Consider the following 21,376-nt stretch of genomic DNA (forward strand, 5'->3'; position numbering starts at 1 on the left):
CTCATATTTTTGCTTTTAATCAAATAAGTGATTTAGTTTAAAATATCTCAAAACACTTAAATATTTCATACTCAAAATACTTTCCCTTTTGCTGTGTGTAGAATACTTTGGAAGATTGAAATTGAACTTTTACTGAAATGTTTTTCCTTCATACGTTGGGTTTTTCTTGCTTAAAAATGTAGGATGGATGGATGATTAATTCTCCAGTGCGTTAGGTGTTTCCATATTTATTATATTGAATGGATTGCATTCAAAACTAGTTAGTTACATGCCATTACTCTCTATAGTGAACCTAACTATTTGTGGTAGTTTACTGATTAAATCAGTGGTTCTCAAACTTCATTGCACCATGACCCCCTTCTGACAACAAATTTTACTACATGACCCCCTGAGCGGGGACTGAAGCCTGAGCCCCGCTGCCCAGGGCTGAAGTTGAAGCCTGACCTCTGCTGCCCAGGGCTGAAGTTCTCAGGTGTGGGCTTGGGTCCCGGCTTGGGCTCCAAGCCCCAGTAAGTCTTATACCAGCCCTGGCAGCACCATTAAAATGGGGTCATGACCTACTTTGGGGTCCTGATCCACAATTTGAGAATCACTGGATTAAATTGAGTGTACTTCAGAATGAATTATTGATTAACATTGTTTGTTTTTAATAATGCTGTTTCTGTAATTGATGCATGGATTGGTGCTGGTATAAAATACACTCCGTTTTATTTTTTTAATTAGTCTGCATCTAATCATTTTAACATTCATGTAGAATAATATAGCCAGCCATTTCATGAGTATGTGTCAGTTCAGAAAACAACTTGTGTTCAGAGATAGAACTTGGTTATGTTTTGAGTGGTGTGTATGTGTGGTTTTTTGCATGGGTCCTCTAAACAAAACAAAACAAAACAAAAAGTTGCCGGTTCCAAATGCAGTGACATTTACACATCAGCCCAGCTGTGACCTGTTAGTTGGCTCACAGTTTTACATTACTGTGTCTTAGAAAATGCTTTTCAAGAAGGCTGGTACTCCTGAGTTGTTTTCATTCTAATAATGGAGAAGAAGATTTTGAAGACATAACTCTGATCTAGCTGGTGGAGAGACTGTTTTCCTAAAATACTAACTACTTTTTTTTAAACTTATTAGTGTAGCACTTTGCAGTTTGTTCTATAGCATCCCTAGCAGTCCTTACAAGTCTGCTGTTTAACTGATTCAGTTGAGCTTCAGGACTGGTAATGCAAATTTTCTACTCTTCCATTCAAGGAAAAGAGTAAAACACATAGTATAAACTGCATACTCTTGGCAATAGACACCATTCTAACTCAGTACTTGTCTGAAAGAAGTAAAAAACACTTTGAAATGAGTAAATTCTAAATCAATTAGTAAAGTAGTTTAATTCTCATTTGTAGTATGTTGTAGGCAAATTTTCTTTAATTGCTATTAGAGAAATTTTAATCAATTCACTTTTACAGGGTACATGCTTGAACCAGATCAAGAACGGAGACCCGATATCTTTCAAGTATCTTATTTTGCCTTTAAACTTGCCAAAAAAGAATGTCCATTGTCCAATATTAATGTAAGTAGTCTTCTATTTTTCACATCTTTTGATAGATTTAGTAAGTGTCCTTCAATATTGTCAAAAGGAGTTATTACTTCTAGATCAAATCAAGTGAGAACATGTCTAATGTTAACTTTTTTCTTTATAAAAGTCTGTCCCTGTGCTGAAAGTTCTGGATCTGATAAATTTCAAATAGATTCTGTGTTGACCGAATTCTTAGCTTGTTAAACTAAAACAAAAAGGAAAACTGTCTTAGAATCTTCTGGATCGCACTAATAAATAAAGATGGAATAGCTTCTGACACATCCTGATAAACTGTATCAAAGTGCAATGGTACTTTAAATGAACTGGACTATCCACACTTTTTATTTGGGTAGGCCTCAGGAGGTCAGACTAGATGACCATAATGGTCCCTTCTGACCTTCGTCTGTCTATATAAAATACATTTTAAATTGTTCCTGCTCTGTTGATTTTCTCACAGTAAGTTCAAATTTCAGAGTTACTACCTGAGGTAATGAGGACAAAAGGAACTGATAATTTTGAACAGAGCTTCGATTTAACTTTGTATTATTAAGCATCCTTAGCCATTTCCAGCCTTGGTAGGCTCTTGCCTACCTACAGGGAAAATGGAATAGCCTGAGATTTTCGCCTCAGCCCCCTTCACCCTATTTCTATATTTCTCTAGCATTTGGGGGAAAGATATAAAATCTCTAATTCTCAGACAAGCTACATTTAAGATGGAGTTAAGGTTGAGAGTAATGTTATAAGGTGGAATCATTATTTCAAAACCAGGCATTCTTCTTGAAGTAGTGTCCATATTGGTGCTCTGCTTCAGTTGCGCATATGCCTCTTGAGCCCTTTGATCAGAGGTTTTTCCACTACCTGTGCCTGTTTGACCTGCGTATGTGCCCTATACCACCTCATGCCAGATTTTGAGGCTATATAGGGATGCTTGAGTGAACCACCCTTAATTCCTCTTCTACCGCCTCGGCTGGAGAGGGAGCTCTAGTGTGCCTGCCTGGAGCGTGCCTTGGCTATTGTATATTCTTCTTATAGTTGCTTGATAAGATTGGTTAGTATAGTTAGCTGTTAGTAATAGTATCTGGATGACTGGCTACTCAAGGGCCATTCTTAAGAAGCGATGCTATCTTCCACCCAGACAGCCCTTGCTCTGTTCCAAAAGTTTGGTCTTCAGCTGAAAGTAAGAAAATTCATATTAACCTTCATAAAGAAGATGCAGTTTATAGGGGCTTCATTGAACTTGTTGACAGCCAGGGCCTACCTTCTGTTAGACAGCTTCATAACCTTGTCATGTTTGGTACAGACAATTCAGGGAAGTCCTTGGACTACTGTAAGGACACATGGCAGCTTGTGGTTTTGTGACCAAACACACCTGGCTACGTCTCCACTGCTTTCAAGGTTGGCTCAGAATGACCTGCTTTCTAGGCAGATGCACCTTGGACAAACAAGTGATGATTCCTCTACAATTGAGGAGCTTCCTGGATTGGTGGAAAGATGAACTCAGCATCTGGATGGGCATTCCCTCTGTTGCCCAACTCCATCACTAACTTTAACAGAGGCATCACTGTTGGGATAGGGAGCTCATCTCAATGTTCTCATGACTCAGAGCAGATGGACAACTCAGGAAACCAATCTCCATATCAATCTGTCGGAGTTCAGGACTGTCGGGAATGTCTGCCTCCATTTTCTGCCTCTCACAGGCAAATCAGTCGGGTCATGATGCACAGTGTGTCCTGCATGTTCTATATCGACATACTATGGAAATGGTGCATAGCTCATCAGATCTAAATATTGGTGGTCTGCCTCCTGGGCATTCAGAACACCACAGCCAGTGTTTTCAGCGGACACTTGGCACAGAACTATGACTAGACTTTCAAGTCCTCCAATACATACTCCTAAGATGGGGTCTGCTGAAGGTGGATCTCTTCACCACCTTCGGGAACAAGTGCCCTCTTTTCTGCTTATGAGGGGGTCTGAGACATCATTTTTTGGGGAACACCTTTCTTCCTTTCTAAAGGAATAGTGTCAAATTTTATCCAAATGTAGGTTTAAAAAGAAATCTTTGATAAAGCGTATGGCAAAAATAAATGTTTTCATGAATGTGTTTGAAAACTCCAAAGGAAACATTTTAAAACAAATATTCTCTGCACTCTGCGAAACCCAAACATAACAGCGTTGTGCTAATACACAACAGCCTGAAAGTTAAACTGACTTAGCTGACTTCTATTCAAGATGAGAAAGCAAAAAGCAGTCTCTATAATGGTCAATTATATTTTTTTAAATGGTAATTAATAATCTCTGCGACGGGTTCTCCCCGGGGTTCCACCAGGAACTGGGGTACCACTGAGCCCCTTGACCCACCAGCCTGAACTCCCTCTCACACTGTACTGCTGTGACAAGCTGCAAAGCCCTCCAGTCTGCACTTTCACCAGCATTCGTACAGGCAGGGACACACCCAGCTGCACTTACATGCAGGCTCTCTGACCAGCCCCTGCATAGGAAGGCTACAGCCAAGGCAACTCCCAGCTCCCCAGGCACGCACCCCCTCTGGCGTATATACCCAAAATTATACTGTCTTGAGCTGCACAGGGAACTCCCTGAGCTTATGCTGTAAAGTTTTTCCCCCTCCCTCAGTGTGGAGAGGAATACGCAACAGCCTTTGCCCTTTGAGCTATGATTCCCATACACTTCCCAACTCACTGGTTAAGATAAAGCAAAAACAATTTATTAATTACAAAAGATAGATTTAAGTGATTATAAGGGATAGCAAGCAGATCAAAGCAGGTTACCTAGCAAATAAACAAAAAAAAAACAACTAAGTTTAATATACTAGATTGGATATGAATTAGAAGATTCTCACCCGAAGAGATGATACAAGCAGGCTGCAGATTCTTATGGGGCAAGCTGCACTTGCTTTACAGCTTGGAATCCCCAGATGTTTCATTCACAGGCTAGAAATCCCTTTTAGCCTGGCTCCAGCACTTCCCCCAGTTCAGTCTTTGTTCCTCAGGTGTTTCCAGGAGTCTTCCTGTGTGGGGAGTGAAGAACCACAGATGTCACTCCCTGCCTTATATAGCTTTAGCATATGGCGGGAGCCCTTTGTTTCACAGCTTGGTTCCCAGACCAATCTGTGGAAAAATACTGACATCCCAAGATGGAGTCTAGCATCATGTGGTCTGATCACATGTCCTTGAAGAGTCATAGCAGCCATTACTTACAGGCTGTTTGGAGCATTCACAGGAAGGCTCACCAGGGAGATAAGCTTCTTATAAAGCCTTTTGTTTTTTCCTAATGGCCCATTTCCCTGAATAGGCCCTTCTCCACCCACTATCTAGAAGACTGAAAGCATCTTGTCTAGTGGGTGTTACCTGGTGTAAGTACATTTGAAATACAAATGCAGTCAATATTCATAACTTGAGATAAAAAGATGATACTTGCATACAAATAGGATAATCAGTAAATCATAACATTTCCGATGACACTTCACATGACTAATGTACAAAATGTATCATAATTATGCCATAAAGCTATCATAACATTACTGAAGAATATGTGGTGCAGTGTCACAATCTCTTGTATTAAAATCTTTCCTTACTTATGTTACATTTTAATCTGACAATGTGTGTTTAACCACAATATTGAGCCAAAGCACTCTCTGATGCTTTATTTATAAATTAAGATGTTCTTCCCGCCCATCCTCCACCCCTATGGAAGCCACAGTATACCTCTTCAATTTGTAACAACTCTCAGAATTTTATATTCTAATTCACATGTGTTTTTTTCCAAAGAATTCTCCTGTCCCTTTAACTCTTCCTGAACCCATGACAGCTAGTGAGGCGGCTGCTAGAAAAAGTCAAATAAAAGCCAGGTGAGCAAAATTAATGTAGAACTTTGTGGATTCTGATTAGATATCTTTTATAGCAATTTTATGTACCTGCAGTTTTCTTGTATGTTTTGGTTAATATGCTAAAACTCACTCTGGTACCCAGGGCTTGTGTCCATATGAACTCTTTAAAAGGTCAATGTTTTTAGCAGTCTGAGATGGTAATTTTAATAAGCCCCAAGTAAACGTTTACAGGCAGGTCAGTATTTGAAATCTATCTGGGTTTACCTCACAACCATCAATTGTCCTGCTTCTATTTGTACAATGAACCCATTAAGACAATCTGCTGACATTTTCCTCATCAGGTAGGATCTCTGTTTTTGAATGCAAATGCCCTTGTCTTCATTGACTTTTTCTTGATCCAATATCAGCATGAATAAAGTATTCAATAAAGATAGTTAATGATTAAAAATGGAAAACATACAAAGTGTAAACAACTTCTTAAAACTTTAGCCAAACTAATTTTTATGCCAACGTCCCTGACTGAGTCTTAAGGGGACTGCAAAGGAAAACAAGGGTTTTAGTCTCTTTCTGCTTTATAACAACACACAAAGGTTTAAAGATTTTGGTTTTGTATCTTAAAATATCAGGAATTCCAAGTCTTGCCTTCTCTGTTTTTTTGCTGGAGGCGCTCTTAGTGATTCAGTGCACTGGAATGGGAGCTTTCTCACCCCCTTAGTTGAAGGGATGGAGATTTGAATCTTCAACAGAGAATTTCTCCCAACAAATTTTAACAAACAAGAAACCAAATTCAGAGTTTCAGTTGGATTAAGAATCCCTTCTGTTCTAAACTGCTCATATTTCACTTCATTGGTATTTGTGATGACGTATTAGACATACATTGTCTTCAACCGAGAAACAAGTTAAAGAAGCCCTGAATGTTTAATGCGTTTAAAAAAAAAGGCAAAAGCCTCTTTTGAAGAGGCAAAATTCATTCACAAAACATGTGTACATCATCAAGAAGCAAAAAGGTCACAAACTTGGTTGTTCTTCCTGTGTAAGTCACATGCACATAGGTTATTGAAATATATTTTCTAAAAGCATGTATGCATTTTTCACCTGTCTCCCTGCTTCTATGCCCTCACCAGGGCCCAGCTTTTGAGAATATTTTATTATGATAAAATGTCTCTTCAGCATTGGTTTCTTTTCACAGATTAGTGATGGGGCACATATTGATAGGATAACTTTTCAAAAGCTCCTTGTTGACTTGTCTTACCCTCCCGTGTGCCTTAGTAGCTTTTGAAATTAGGTTAAGGCTCACTCCTAAGTCAGTGTGTCACTTTTGGAAAATTTTACTCATGCTGTGGCAGAATATGGCATTGCTATAAGTGCTATAAAGTTCCCTAATAGGAAAATAGAACTAGAAATGACTGAAGCTCTAGAGCAGGGGTCAGCAGCCTTTCAGAAGTGGTGTGCCGAGCCTTCATTTATTCACTCTAATTTAAGGTTTCACGTGCCAGTAATACATTTTAATGTTTTTAGGTCTCTTTCTATAAGTCTATAATATATACCTAAACTACAGTTGTATGTAAAGTAAATTAAGGTTTTTAAAATGTTTAAGAAGCTTCATTTAAAATTAAATTAAAATGCAGATCTCCCCGGACTGGTGGCCAGGCCCTGGGCAGTGTGAGTGCCACTGAAAATCAGCTCGCATGCCGTCTTCGGCACGCATGCCATAGGTTGCCCTGCTCTAGAGTCTGTAGATTTTTGACCACCATGAAAAGAGATGAGCGGATTCTTGCTTTTTAAAAAATCTTTTATCATCTCCTACTTTTTCTATATCGCAGTGTTGAGTTTCTGGAATATGCTGTGACTGATCATCATGACTCAATCACAGTAATTTGCTCAAACCCTTAAACAGTTGCATTCTGTCATTAAGCTATGGTCAATATATGTCTCAAGGAAAAACAGAACACTTGTACTTAGGAAGAATGAATATTAATGATGTTCAGTTATCTTGGTCTCTTTGGAAATGTTGTTGCATGGGCCCCCTCTTGTGGTACCTATGGATATTTGAGAGTTTATATGAATTAGTAGGCAGGTGTTTATGCTTGTTCTCCAAAAGTAAGATCAGAGGTTTTTCAATGTCTTCAATATTTTTAGAAATCAAAACTTAGAAATAATAAAATGTAAAGGTATGCAAAATGGGGCTAAGATATTACTAAACAATTAGAAGATGGGCTTAAGGGTATCTTGAGTAAAGCTGAAGAGTAGTCACATACACTGAAATGTCTTCTCTGGAAAATTCTTCATTATAGAATAACGGATGCTGTTGGACCAACAGAAACCTCAATTGCACCACGACAAAGACCAAAGGCCAATTCAAGCACTGCCACTTCTAATGTGCTAACTATCCAGAGTTCAGCAACACCAGTAAAAGTATCGGTTCCTGGTGAATTCGGTAACTGTGTGCAAAAAGGTAATTCACTCAAGTTGAAGGACTTAAATATTAAACCCACCCCCTCCAAAAAGGGGGGTGGGAGTGGAGAAGGTTTGTTCTATTTTTCCGTTGTTTTTAATGTTAGAAATCCAAAATCTGTGGAAGTCACTTTAAACCCTGAGGTAGCTGTTATGATCAGTGTCCTGGAGTTCTGAGCCATCTGGGTAGCCCTAATGGCCTTCCTACCTTTTCTTCAAAACTCCACAGTACAGATCCTGACACATAGTACCTCTCTAACATAAAAAATCAAGAAAGCACATGTTCATCTTTCCTCTGCCTGGATTGGAAGCTATCGAGCTCTGTACGTTGTGCCATCAACACCAGATAACTGAGATGGCAGAAACAACCTGGCAGATGTCCTGAGCAGACAGTTCGTTGCCACTGATCAGTGATGTTGCATAGATCCATCATAGAGATGAGACTTGGGGACCCTGGTGATAGACTTGTTTGCCACTGATGTTAACACCAAGTGCCAGAAGGGAGCGTGAGTCTAGGCTTATTGGGCACCTTCCTTCTGCAGTGGTACCAAGGCCTCTTATGTGCCTTTCCAATTCCCTGGATCCCCCAGCATGATTTCCAAGATTGAAAGGGACAAATGAAGAAGAATTATTTGTAGCTCTGTACTAGCGGAGGCCGTTCTGACTTAAATTGATTACAAATGTCCATCCAGCCTTTGATCCAGCTCCCAGATTGCTTGAAGCTGATCTACAGCCTCACAACCAGGTACTCTACCCAATCCAAAAGTCACTGTAGCCTCCCAAAGACAGCATAACTGTTAGCTGGTTGAGTACCATGGACAGAGACTGCTCCCTTCAGGTCCAGAAAATCCTAACAGAGCAGGAAAGCATCTTCTAGAAAAACATATTCATTTAAATGGGAGATGTTCTTGTTGCAAGCAGCCCAGCATGGTCTGGACCTCATCCAGGCATCTGTACTGAAGGTCCTCAATTATTTACTGCACTTAAAACAGTCTGGTCTTTTTTTATTAATCTGAGACCTACCTAGCAGCAATCCAAGCTTGCCATCTGCCTGTAGAGTATTGCTTTGTCTGTCTGTCTCTCTCTCTCTCTCTCTCTCACACACACTCACACTCACACTCACCCTCTCCTACTGCCTAGGACGTCAGTTTAATCTTCTTAAGGCTTGTGGAGCCAGCATTCAAACCTCTCCTTGTACCACCATGAGGTTGGGTTTTTTTGTTCTGATCCCAGCAGTAAAGGGAACAGAAATTACCTGAAAGTACCCCAGTGTCGGAATCTCCAGTAGGCGTAGAGCCAGCGTATATTGCTCCTTCACCACCCTTTCTACAGACCGTGATGTAGAGGGCATGTTGCAGTGAGTGGCTGGAGTGCAATTATGTGGAACAACTGAAAGCAACCCTCAGATTGCTCGAACTGGTGCAAAGAATCAGGGATATTTAATAATAGGTGGTTGGTTCTCAACTTCTCCTTTTTCCTATATCCTGGACTCTCCCACATAACTGTGTGGGGGAGGGGAACCATTCTTGGCTACACTCTCCTAGGCACAGGCAAAGGCAATCAGACTCCTATCCGACTCTCCGTAGGGCTCCTGTCCTGTAGATAGGTCCGATTTCCTTTTTCCCCTGCAAAGCAGTAAATGGCCAATAGGGGAACTGGTGAGCAACTGCAACAGGCGTTGGTGGCTGTGCACCCTCACAGTGATAAGACTGATTCAGGTGCTTAATTTGAAAACTGGCAGGATACTTATGAAAATATATTTTCAGTTTGTAATTATTTCTTAACCCAGTTGCTCTCAAGGACCACTGCTTAAAGCTTTGATGATCTCAAGTGGCCCCAGGGCACAAGTTTTATACCACTGGCCTAGAATGTTACACAGTGCATGAGCTACCTAACTTCATCTATCTTAGACAACAGTATATAGTACATTAGTAACTACTTGTCTAATAAAGGCTGCACAAAGAGGACTCTCTGGACTGGAGACTCTGGACCTGTGTGTGTGTGTGGGGGGGTATATTGCAAATGTTTGTGTCAGTATGCTCTGAATCGCTGAAGATACAAAAATATTTTTCCCTAGCTATTTTTTTAAAATCGTAAGCAGCTATAATGTGTAAGAAGTTAGATTTACCTTGATGCATGAACACTTCATGTGCCTAACTTGCCAGCATGTGGAGTGATCCACAACAAGGAAATACATATTTTCCTAAATGGATGAGTTATGCATCAAGGTACATTCATTACTTTAAGGAGTCAGAAGGATACAAATGGAATAAAGGGAACTGTCTATTTCAATTAAGTTCCCACTCACTGGAATGTTTTGGGACCTCTGAGCATTCTCAGTAAAGAAGAGCCCTTGAACCAGCTGACAGAGGCCATAGAGTCAAATCATAAGAGCAAAGGGAGTTTCCCACATGACTCAGGCTGAAGGCCTGAAATCTTAGAGTGAGAATTGTGCAAGATATCTTCAGAGAAATAAAATTTAGCTTGCAATTCTACTTCTCTAAGGTTTCCATTTCCCAAACTGGTCCAGGAAACTTTTAGGGCAGGTCTATGCTACAAACTTGAATTAGTGAAGACTTCTGGTGAAGACGCTGTAAACTGACTGAAGAAGCAAGACCTGTGTTGGCAGGAGAAGCCCTCTGGCCAGCATAGTGCTGTCTATGTGGAGGGGCTAGGGTCCATATAATCTGGATTGTTCACACCCCTGAGTGATGTTGTAATACCGCAGTAACTTCATACTCAGACTTAGAAAACAGTTTGTTTGCAGTAAGAGTGTTAAAATAAAAATGTGACTGTTACTGACAATTCTGCCAATGGATTTCAGAAATACATGAGTTAATAAAATTTCTTTAAAAATGTTATAGGAGCCATAAGACCAGGAAATGGACAAGAGATCTTGTCTCAAGGGAGCAATCAGCACCCTCCACAACAAAATAGAGTACTGCAGCAACTGCAGCAGGGGGACTGGAGATTACAGCAACTGCACCACTTGCAGCACCAGCACCAGCAACAATTACTTCAGGAGGCTTACATGCAACAGGTACAGGCTTATTTTACTAAAGGAAAATGCCATGTTTAAAAAATAATTAAATGTGAGTGAGCCCACATTTTAAATTCTATATTTCAATTACACATGACAATTTAAACTTTTCTACTACTATAGGTGGTTCTGCCTTTTTCAGGCAGAGAGCAATATGGGCTGTTTTATTTCCCCTTTATCCTGCATCTGTTGCATAACACTCTTTTTATAGTTACGTTCTATATATTAACCAGTTGCTATTTCTTCCGGCTGCTTGAACTTGGATCGTAGCTGGATTTTGACTTAGCAGTAGATGTAAATGATGTGATGTGTGAGAGACCCTTGCATTCCAGCAATCTAGGAAAACAGCGTGATACTGGCAACGACTGTCAGCAATAGGTTGTTCTCTAAAGATGCCATCTGTGTAGGATTCTCATTCTGTGGTTTTGCCTAGTCAGTGTAAAATTCCCATAGCTGTTGAGGTTTTTCTGACCCTGGAGGGTAGCAGCAGTGAGAGCAGAAGACAGATCCCCTTCGTGTTGGATCCCCCTGTAAATACTACCTTGGAAACATTATGATCCCTTTTTTTACCATGGTCAGCAAAGGTGTTCCCTTTTTGGTGACTGATTCTGCATTGCTCCAGCTGTTCTGTTGACACTGTGTATCCTTAAAAGACTTACTCAACAGAACACAAGTTTAAGTATGGCTGCCTAAATTTCCTGAGGATCACATCAGTTTACTTGTACTGGTGTGGTGCCTAAAACACACTTGAGGGTGAGTGATACAATAAATAACCATCTGAGAGGGAATCTAAAAGAGCAACCAGGTTTGACAGATCCTGTGGGTCCATAATACATCATTTCCCGCCCCCTCCGGACTCTACTTTTCATTTAAGTGTTCACTTGCAAAATAGACTAACTACTGGCCCAGTTTTTATATCTTGTAGTACCAGAACAACGTGTTTTAAAATGCACCAATTGTGTATAGTGCGTTTTACTCTTATTTAACTGTGGCTCTCCTTTATTGAAAAGGCTGCTTATAGATGCGTTTTTTAAACAAGCTGTTTAAAATCATTACTCATTGAATTGTTTTGGTTAATTTTTTCAGAAATATCTCTTTCTTTCTAAATGTAGTATCAACAAGCAATGCACCAGCAAATGGTCCAACAACAACTTATGATGCAATCTATGTACCAACAGCAACCTTCCCCATCCCAGTATCCTGCCATGGTATGTTGCCTGTAGATGCTGCTATTCTTTATTTGATTAGTTGGTATGCTATACAGATTAACTGCAACGTATAGTAGTCTTAATAGGTAGCTGAGCTGCAATAGACATCTTAAATATTGGGCAGCGAATCATCTAATTCTTTTCCCAACATGCTACAGCTTTCAGTGCTAACAAAATAGCCCATGTTGACATGTTTCTCTGTTCATATCTGTTAGCTGATTTTATAATGAGCACAATTTAAAGAATGTGTAGATTTGTTTTAATACTGGGTTACAATTAATGCACACTGCATGAAACACTGCGGTGTAGTTACTTACTAGACTGAGAGATATTTGGTTTACAAGAATGTAGGCAGATGTTCAACATCTAAAGGTTGGTAGAAAATGAAAGCACTATAAAATACAATATTTGAAATAAACTTTTCAGGCTAAGCCTTTCAAAAGTGGTTGCTTAAAATTGGGTTCTTAAGTGGCCTGAATATTTCAAGTGCTGAATATCCAGCAGCTCCCTTTCAGGCCCCATTGTACTGGTACTTATCACAATTGTACACACAATTGGCTAACAGTACATGTAGATTCTGCGGTTGCATGCAGTCATATTAACTGAACACTCATTTTGAACACAATTATGGAAGTTTGGTCCTTAAAGACAAAAATAGAAAATAAAGCACTACAGTAGTCACCATTTAAAATATTTATAATTTTGCTTTTGCAAGTAGATATTGAAGTACAGCATAACATGCATTAATTTTGCTTGCCTTTGCCAGTAAATATTTTAATAATTGCAACAGTTGTATGCACAAACGTGGCTGAGCTAACATTATTATTAGAACCTTAACTTTCTCAGAGTAATGTTAACTTGGCTACTAAATGCATACTACTATGCAACATCTCATTTTCTGGTTTTTACTTTTTATTTGTTCATAAATTAATATCCTGAGTATGCCATAAAATATAGGATGGGCACCAGAGCGCAGGGAGTTTTTCACTTGCTTATGATAAAGCATTTGAAATCAAGTATATGTTACATTGACTGAAGTTTGTTTATATGAAATATTCTTGAATGCAGTTTTTAAAATATACCTAAAGTCTTGAGTTAGCTGTGATATTTTTTGATGTTTAAGTTAAAACCTTTCCTTTATTTACCGTTTGATGTATCATGATTTCACTAAACAGTAAATGTTCTTACATAGTACCTGTGCTGCAGTATGTAGGTATGTCATGGTGGAAACTTTAAGCTCAGAATTTTTCTGCTTTTGAGAGAGCTTTTGTACGTGGTTTGGTCTTTTCTTAGCCAGATGGAATAATTTCGTATTTTGGGGTATGCAATCCCTCTGGACTTAGAACCTGACTATAAAGATGGTTTTATTTCATTAGACTTAGGATTAAACTAATTTTAAATGTTTTTATTTTTATTAATAGATACAATATTTTCAGTTTACTCCAGCTTTGTAATGTAGTCATGAAAAAATAATTAGCCCAATCTAATTAGTACACTCTCTTATCTCTAACATAATCAGAGATTTTACTCCCCCATCAAAATAGATTTATCTGGGTATGTGGGCAACTATAATTTTTGCAAGGAATAATTTACACCAAGATTACTAAAATGAACATTATTCAGCATTTTATCCTTTAATGGATATAGTAAAACATAACTTGTTGAGGGCACATCCAGTACAGCATTGTAAGGACTCCTCTGTGCTGCCATACAGTGCCCTCAATATACACCTCTACCCCGATATAACACGAATTCGGATATAACGCGGTTTAACCTATAACACAGTAAGATTTTTTTTTTGGCTCCCGAGGACAGCGTTATATCGGGGTAGAGGTGTATTGAAAGTGTGTAATTTAAAAAAAAAACAAATTAGAAGCAATGGTAACAATATATATTTAGTTTGATTTTTTTCCTTCTCCAACTCATATGTTTCAATGAGTGATTTATTAAACCAGGAATTTTATTAGTAGTATTAGTGCTCTAATATTGGTTTCCTGCAGTTTCAGCAGGAATATGTAACTTTGGCTTTGCCATAGCCTGATGGTGTTTTGGCTTCCTCCTCGTATATTAATTTCAGACAAGCTGGGTGAGGTAATATCTTTTATTGGACCAGCTTCTGTTAGTGGAGGGGACAAGCTTTCAAGCTTCACAGAGCTCTTCTTCGGGTCTGGAGAAGGTGAAGAGCACTGGGGAGTTCAAAATCTTGTCCCCTCCGCCAACAGAAGTTGGTCCAATAAAAGATACTACCTCACCCACTTCATGTCTCATATCTTGGGACCAATACAGCTACAATAACGTTGGAAACTATGATGAGAGAGTCATATTGCAAGTCCAAATACTCTACAAGAAGCAAAATGAAAGTGGCCTGTGTTTAATGGCTAAATGAATTCTGATTACTTTATAATGGTGAGTATCTTCCTCAGGTGCAACAATACCAGCAAGCTCTCTTACATCAGCGGATCCTTGCACAGCAACATCAACAGCAACCTCAACATCCACAGTCTCCTGAGTATCTTACCTCTCCTCAAGAGTTCTCACCCGCCTTAATTTCCTACTCTGCATCACTTCCAGCTCATGTTGGAGCAGTGATGGATTCTCCTTATACGGCCAATAGGCAAGTACGCATATCGTTGAGACAGTAGTGCTGGAGGCCCTAATTGACTCGGTCCTGTTGTGATGGTCACTGTACAAATACTTAGCTGATCCTTTCTCAAGAGCTTATGTTTCCTTCAGTATTCTGAAATTTATTTAAAATGTGTCCTACAATCGCATTCAACTTGATGCTATTTATATTGGGGTGGGGTACTTCTCTGGTTACTCTGACTTACAAATCAGTTCAGGTTCTGCTACTGACAGAACACACCTTTCATAGCTGATTGCTTCTGGACTAACCTCACTTCCTGCCTTGGTTGGTCATGGGCTAAGTTGCTCAGGTATTGAACTTGACACTTGCTGCCATTTGCCATTCTGCTATCTCTAGGCAGGATTAAAACCTTTATATGCTGCTCAAAGGTGTGCATATGTCATGATTTATTGTTGCATGTTACTTGTGCACCCCACAACACAAGCTATGTCTTAAGTTTCTTTCAGTTTTCAGGCCCCAACTTTAGGTGTACACAATGTAAACTTTTCTACTTTATTCACTATGCATTGGAAAGAAAAGAGAATTCCAAAAAATCAGCTTCATTTCTTAAGTTTATGATGGAAATATGAATGAGGCTGCAGCTAAAATATTTTCAGCTTACTTACAAAGCTGTGATTTTGTTAAATCAGTTTTCTGAACCAGACAGACATAGATTGAAGGGTAAAGGAGAGAGCTTTTATGGTCAAATGTGGGTGGGGGTTGTGTTAAATTAGGCTGAATTTGGCACCATATGGGAGCCCTCTCCACAGATGTAAGATCACACTTGAGACTCAGAAGCTGAAGGCAACATTCAGATGACAGGCAAAATTTTCCTCTTGACCAGTAGCAAGAATCCGCAGAGACCATATCAGATAAAGAGGCATCGTCTTCATCCAGGACAGCTAAGGTATGCTGTTAGAACTCAGGAGTAACCACGGCCTGAGGTTTGATAGGCTTCTGTAAACCAGGTGCTTCTCAGAAGCCCCAGGGAGTTCAGCAGGAGATCACTAAGGTGAGGTGGTCCTCCAGATATGTCCCAAATCCCAGAGCTCCAAATATCACCAAGGCATTGTCTGATGAGCCAAGATGACCTGACCACCACAGACAATGGACGCCAGCGAGAATGTAGGAGACCTTACTAAAGATGTCAGTAGTTTATCATCTACAACCAAAGTCTACGTAGTTCTTTTACCTGTCAGGCAAGTTCAGTTTCTTAGCAATGCATGTCCCAGTTGGTGCCCCATCCTCCCCAACCTCAATACCTTTTCCCCCAAGGTGACTGCCTCTCCTTCGGCCCTTTCCGGGGCAGTTTTTCCTCTTGACACTCATTCAGCTTACTCTTCTTGGTGCTGCTGGTGATGCTCTTCCTCCTCTCTGGAATAAGCTGGGTCTGGCTTGCATAAACCCCAGCCTCCTCCAACTCCAGCAAACTCTGAAAATAGTAGTTAATTGGAGTCAGGTACTTGGGTCCTTTTTTCTCTCCCATGTGAGAGTTCACTTGGTCACAGCTTCACAGCCCCTAAACCTCTGCAGCTTACAAGAGAAAATAAAATCAAAAGGAAAATACAGACAACAAAACACCAGAACATTGATGAAAAGTTGCCAATCCTTTGAGTTTTTTGGGTTTTTATATGTTCTCAATGGTAGATACTGGTGAAAGTTAACTATGTTTGAAAGACTTCAAAAGTGGATTTTTTCATCATTTTGTATTTTTAAAAAAAAAAGGCCTTGACTGACTGTTTTGTTTTCATTGTCCCAGTATGTTTCACTTCTACCTATAAATAAAAGTTTCAGTTCTTCTTTAAGTTCATGCCTATGGATGCTCCACCTTAGGATGTGCATGAGCTCTCAATCGGAGACTGCAAATTAGTGTTCAGAGGGCTGCTTCTGCTCAGAACTGTGCCTCGTGCTTCAACCGAGAGGATAAAAGGAGACATGAGCCTTCTGCCACTCAGCTTCCTCTTCATTTCCTGCAGCTCAGAGTGGAGTGTTCTGCTGTCTTCAGGTTTCTGCCATTTTTTTCATTTTGTGAAATCCTTATTTATTTTATCTATTTACTTAATTATCCCCTTCTCTATTTTTGTTTAGCACATTTGTGCTCCTAGGAGCAACGAAGTGTTTCCCCTTCCTCTTCTTGGTCCATTCATTTGTGCCGGAGCACAATCTGTTACACTTTAAGGGTTTAAGCCCTCCCAGACCTGCTACAGGACTTTTCCCTGCAGTGACAGACACTTGAGTTGCCTGCAGTGTTTGGGGAACTTCATAGTGTAAAGTGTATCTGGGATTCAAAGACAGGTCCAAAAGGACAGGGAGACTAGACTAAAACTCCTGCCTAATGAAACATACTCTAGTTCCAGAGGGGTCTGCTCCCTCCTCCTCTATGTTGGCCTCAACATTGCTGGCTGCTTTGGCCACCATTGGAGCTTCGTCTGCAGCTCCAGAAATGACGATTTCAAAGGAAAAGAAGCACACCTCCCCGGCCAGATGGACGAAGAAAAGAGGTAGGTCACCCCATGTGACCCACTCTCAGACTTCGCATTCCTTAGAGGGTATGGCTGAATCTGAGTCCAGGACCGAGGTTTTTGTACCACATAAGAAGCCCCATATAGACAAGCCCTCTAGCCCCAGAGCACCTACTGCAGTGGCATCACCTGATCCTTCATGGCACTGCTGTATACACAGGGCTATCGTGCATATATTGATACCGATCTGTTACCACAGTTCACAGATGGTTGAAGACCCTGCAGCTTTCTCGGTACTGCAACAATCTCCATCTCATCAGCAGACATTTCTGCCTCTGGTAACAGCCCAAGTCTTTATTAAAGGCTATTAGAGGCCTCCAGCTCCTAGATTTGGAGGCCTTTATAATTTCTGATGAGCTGGAGTCTCACTGTTAAGATCTGTCAAAGCTCCCTCCCTGGTACCATTCAGACAGCCACAAGTCGAAACTCTCCTGAGTCGCCAGCCGTTGGAACTGGCTGTGTTACCTTGAGGTTCCATTTGTAGCTCAGGAGAAGATTGGTCAGACTCAGACCTTGGACAGGAATTCTTCCATGTACTGTACCACTACACTCCTATGAATCCCTCTAATGAAGAGGATTTTTGGGGTACCTACCAGACATTGTAGGTCTAGAGAGTCCGATTATCATTAAAGTCTTACTTTTTTGGGGGGGGATAAAGGATCAGTACCTACCAGTACCTTACTGTTCATGGGTACCAACAGACAATTTGCTCACTACTTTGGTACCGGATGATACACAGGAGGGACAAGAACCTCAGGGGGTCTCTTCTCCTTCAGTCAGATCCTCTCTATTTCTGGACCAGGTGGCAGTAATATCACTGCCTTCCTATGCTGGTGACATCAAGACCTTCCAGGACTTCATGCAGTGGCTGGTGGGCTCTCTCCAAATCCTGCTAGAAGAAGTCCAAGAGTAGCATCATTCCTTGGTGGATATTTGGAATAACAATCCCCAAGGAAAGATTGCCCTGCCTATTAATTTCTCTATCTCTTGTGTGTACCCTATGGCAAACACCTGCCACAATTCCATCCACCTGTAAGAGGGTAGATAAAATGTATTATATCTGATCAAGTGGAATAGAACACTTATTTTCCTATCCCAGCCCTAATTCCTGGTGGTGGATGCAGCCAACGAAAGGAGCCATCAAGCACACTGTAGACCTTCTCCAGTGGACAAGGGATCAAGTGGCTGGACTTGCTGGGCAGGAAGAGCTACTCCTCTTCTGCTCTTCAAATTCATATTGTCAATTATCAGGCCTTTGTGGCAAAACAAGACTTTACCACATACTCAAAATTTACACATTTTATTGGACACCTGCCACAAGACCAGAGAAATCAATTTCAGTCCATCTTGGAAGTCTAATTAGTTGCAAAAGCCTCTGTGCAGACTACCCTAAATGTCACCAACACAGCTCCAGGGCCATAGCCACGGCTGTGGTCATGAGAGGAGCATCCTGGCTCCAGGCCTCAGATTTTCTGAGAGGGGTGCAAAACACTATGGAGAGTGTCTCCCTTTAGAAGGACCCAATCTCTTCAGTGAGAATATGGACTCCTCTTTCTTCCTACTCAAGGATTCCAGGGCAGTTTTGCAGCCACTGGGGATTTAGGCTCCTACAACAGCAAGATTGTTTAGTAGATCCCAAACTGCTCAAAGATCCAGTCCATTCTAGTATCATCAGCACACCTTCTCTAAGCCTCAGGAACTCTTCTTGGGCAGATACAAACAGCAAAAATGAGGATCCTCTCCCACCTTCTAGTCAGTCTGCTCTTTCTAAGATGTGGTTTTGACAGCTCAGTCAAGAGCATGGAGTATCCCATTCCGCTGGATCCTCTCTTGTGCAATTACTTCCCCGTGTCCCTTTTGGAGACTCTGTCCCACGCCTTACCTCAGACAAGTGGATACTGGAGGTCATCAGAGTTGGTTATTCCATCCACTTTCACTCCCCTCCCTCTCACTCCCCCTTACCTGTCCCTCCTCAGGGACCCTTCTCATGAGGAACTTGTAAGACAAGAGGTTCAATCCCCCTTCTCCTCTGAGCAATAGAGCCAGTTCTGTCACAGTTTATCGAAAGAGGCTTGTATTCCGATCTCTTTCTAGTTCCCGAGAGAGACCGAGAGGGTGAGACTCAGGAATTTGAATAATGGTCCAGCACAGCACTTCAGAATGGTGACACTTGCTACCATTATTTCATCCCTAGATCTGGGAGGCTGGTTTGTTGCCCTCGACTTACAGGATGTCTGCTTTCATGTAGCCATCCACCCATCCCACAAGCACTGCCTACAGTTTAGAATAGGAACAGACCACTACCGATATTGAGTTGTCCCTTTCAGACTCTCTGTGGCTCAAAGGGTGTTGAGAAAGATCCTGTCAGCAGTAGCAGCTTCTCTGTCAGCTTGATAGTCCTGTACTTGGACAACTGGCTGCTCTAAGGCAGGTCACCTGAGGCGGTCCAGTCATCAGTGGGCAAGGCATTAACTTTATTGTAATCTCTGAGCCATCATAGGAAATGCATACTATTTCTGGTTCAAAAAATAGATTTTATAGGGGGCACTTTAGACTCCACAATAGCAAGAGCCTGTCTACCCAAGGAAAGATTTTTCCATCCTATCCAGTTAATCTCAACACTGCAGTTCAGCCCACAAACAACCTTAAAGCCTTGTGTAGAGCTATTAGGTGACATGTCTGCTTCTGGATTTGTGATTACCCACGTGAGGCTGCACCTCAGATGTCTCCTTAACACAAGTAACAACTTCTTCCACTAGAGTGCAGTCTGGATCTATAGCTCTACTGAAGGACGTTCCTATAACAGAAATCTGCAGAACTGCAACGTAGTCATCTTTCCCTACTTTTGACCAGCATTATGCCATTTTACTTGCTTCTAGCGATTGTATCACCAAAGATGGTGTCATCATTTGAACTCCCTTACCACCCATCACTTCATTGTTACTGCTTGGGAATTTGCTACAGTGGAGCACTCAGACACACACTTGAAGAGGGAGAGGTTACTTGTCTTACAGTAACTTGAGTTCTTCAAGAGGTTTTGTCCCTATGGATACTTCACCTCCTGTCCTCCTTTCCCTCTACTGTGGAGTTTTGAAAAGGAACTGAGTTGCAGTGGGCTTGCATCTCCTTTTATCCCCTCATTTGAAGCATAAGGCAGGCACCGCTCTGTGCAGGCACGGGCCCGCAGACACTATTTGGCAGTCTGTGATTGAGAGCGTGTGAGCGCGCACACATCCTATGTGGAGCACCCATAGGGACACAACATTTTGAACTCAGCGTTACTGTAAGGAAGTAATCGCTCCTTCTCCAAACATTCAGACAAGGCTCCTAAGTACATCATGCTTTTTAGTATGATTTCAGTCAGAGTTTAGATCTTTTCCATAATTTCTAAGTAACTGTCCATGGATAATTGGGTTTTGCCTGCCTCCTGGTGGCAGGCCACGTCAGTTGGTCTCATTGTCATAAGTCTTCACCTAAAGCCAAAGACTGTAGTTTGTTACTGGTTTGGCTGCTTTTGCCAGTGACATTTCCACTCCCAAAGGGAATTGGGTTATCACCATTTTTTTCTCTTAGCTTTTTAATTTTAAATTTGAGTTGAATTTTTTCAGGCTGCATCAGATATGGGATCATGATTTTTATACAAATTGGAAAAGCTGGAGGGTGGGCAAGTAGAAGGGGTTAGGAGACGTAAATCAAAAGGCCAGGGCAAAATTTTGTGTGTTTCCGGTTAATAAGTGGAAAGAATGAACATATAATTACAAAGCTATTTAGGACTGGTCTACACTGTAAAGTTATGTCTGCTTTAACTGTGAAAAATGTCATGCCCTGTGTGACGTAGTTAAACCAACCTAAGCCCCAGTGTAGACACAGTTGACATAGCTATGGCCTCTCAGGGAGGTTGGTTTAAGAACCTCTTCCATCATGGTAGTGTCTGTCTATGCCACAGAACTATAGTGATGCAGCTGCAGCACTGCAGGTGTGCCACTGTAGTGTTTCTAGTGTAAACATTCCTTTGGACATTCACATACTAGTCATTCTTCCTTGTTCCTTGGAAGTGATCTCCAAAGGAAATGGGTTTCTTTTTTTTTTTTTGCTGCTGATATATATAAAGGCCTGAAAAG

At 40.9% G+C, this 21,376-nt stretch overlaps 1 protein-coding gene across 1 annotated transcript in view; it reads left to right on the forward strand.

Annotated features, from left to right (window-relative positions):
* Nucleotides 1-21,376, forward strand: part of BMP2K (BMP2 inducible kinase) — a 106,809-nt gene that overhangs the window by 55,252 nt on the left and 30,181 nt on the right. Inside the window, exons 8-13 of the mRNA XM_045017443.1 lie at nucleotides 1,455-1,558; nucleotides 5,350-5,429; nucleotides 7,703-7,863; nucleotides 10,727-10,902; nucleotides 12,015-12,110; nucleotides 14,534-14,724. Of these exons, the coding sequence (XP_044873378.1) occupies nucleotides 1,455-1,558; nucleotides 5,350-5,429; nucleotides 7,703-7,863; nucleotides 10,727-10,902; nucleotides 12,015-12,110; nucleotides 14,534-14,724 (808 nt within the window). The remainder of the gene's footprint in view (nucleotides 1-1,454; nucleotides 1,559-5,349; nucleotides 5,430-7,702; nucleotides 7,864-10,726; nucleotides 10,903-12,014; nucleotides 12,111-14,533; nucleotides 14,725-21,376) is intronic.

Source organism: Mauremys mutica, chromosome 5, assembly GCF_020497125.1.
Source record: "Mauremys mutica isolate MM-2020 ecotype Southern chromosome 5, ASM2049712v1, whole genome shotgun sequence".
Taxonomy (NCBI): Eukaryota; Metazoa; Chordata; order Testudines; family Geoemydidae; genus Mauremys; species Mauremys mutica.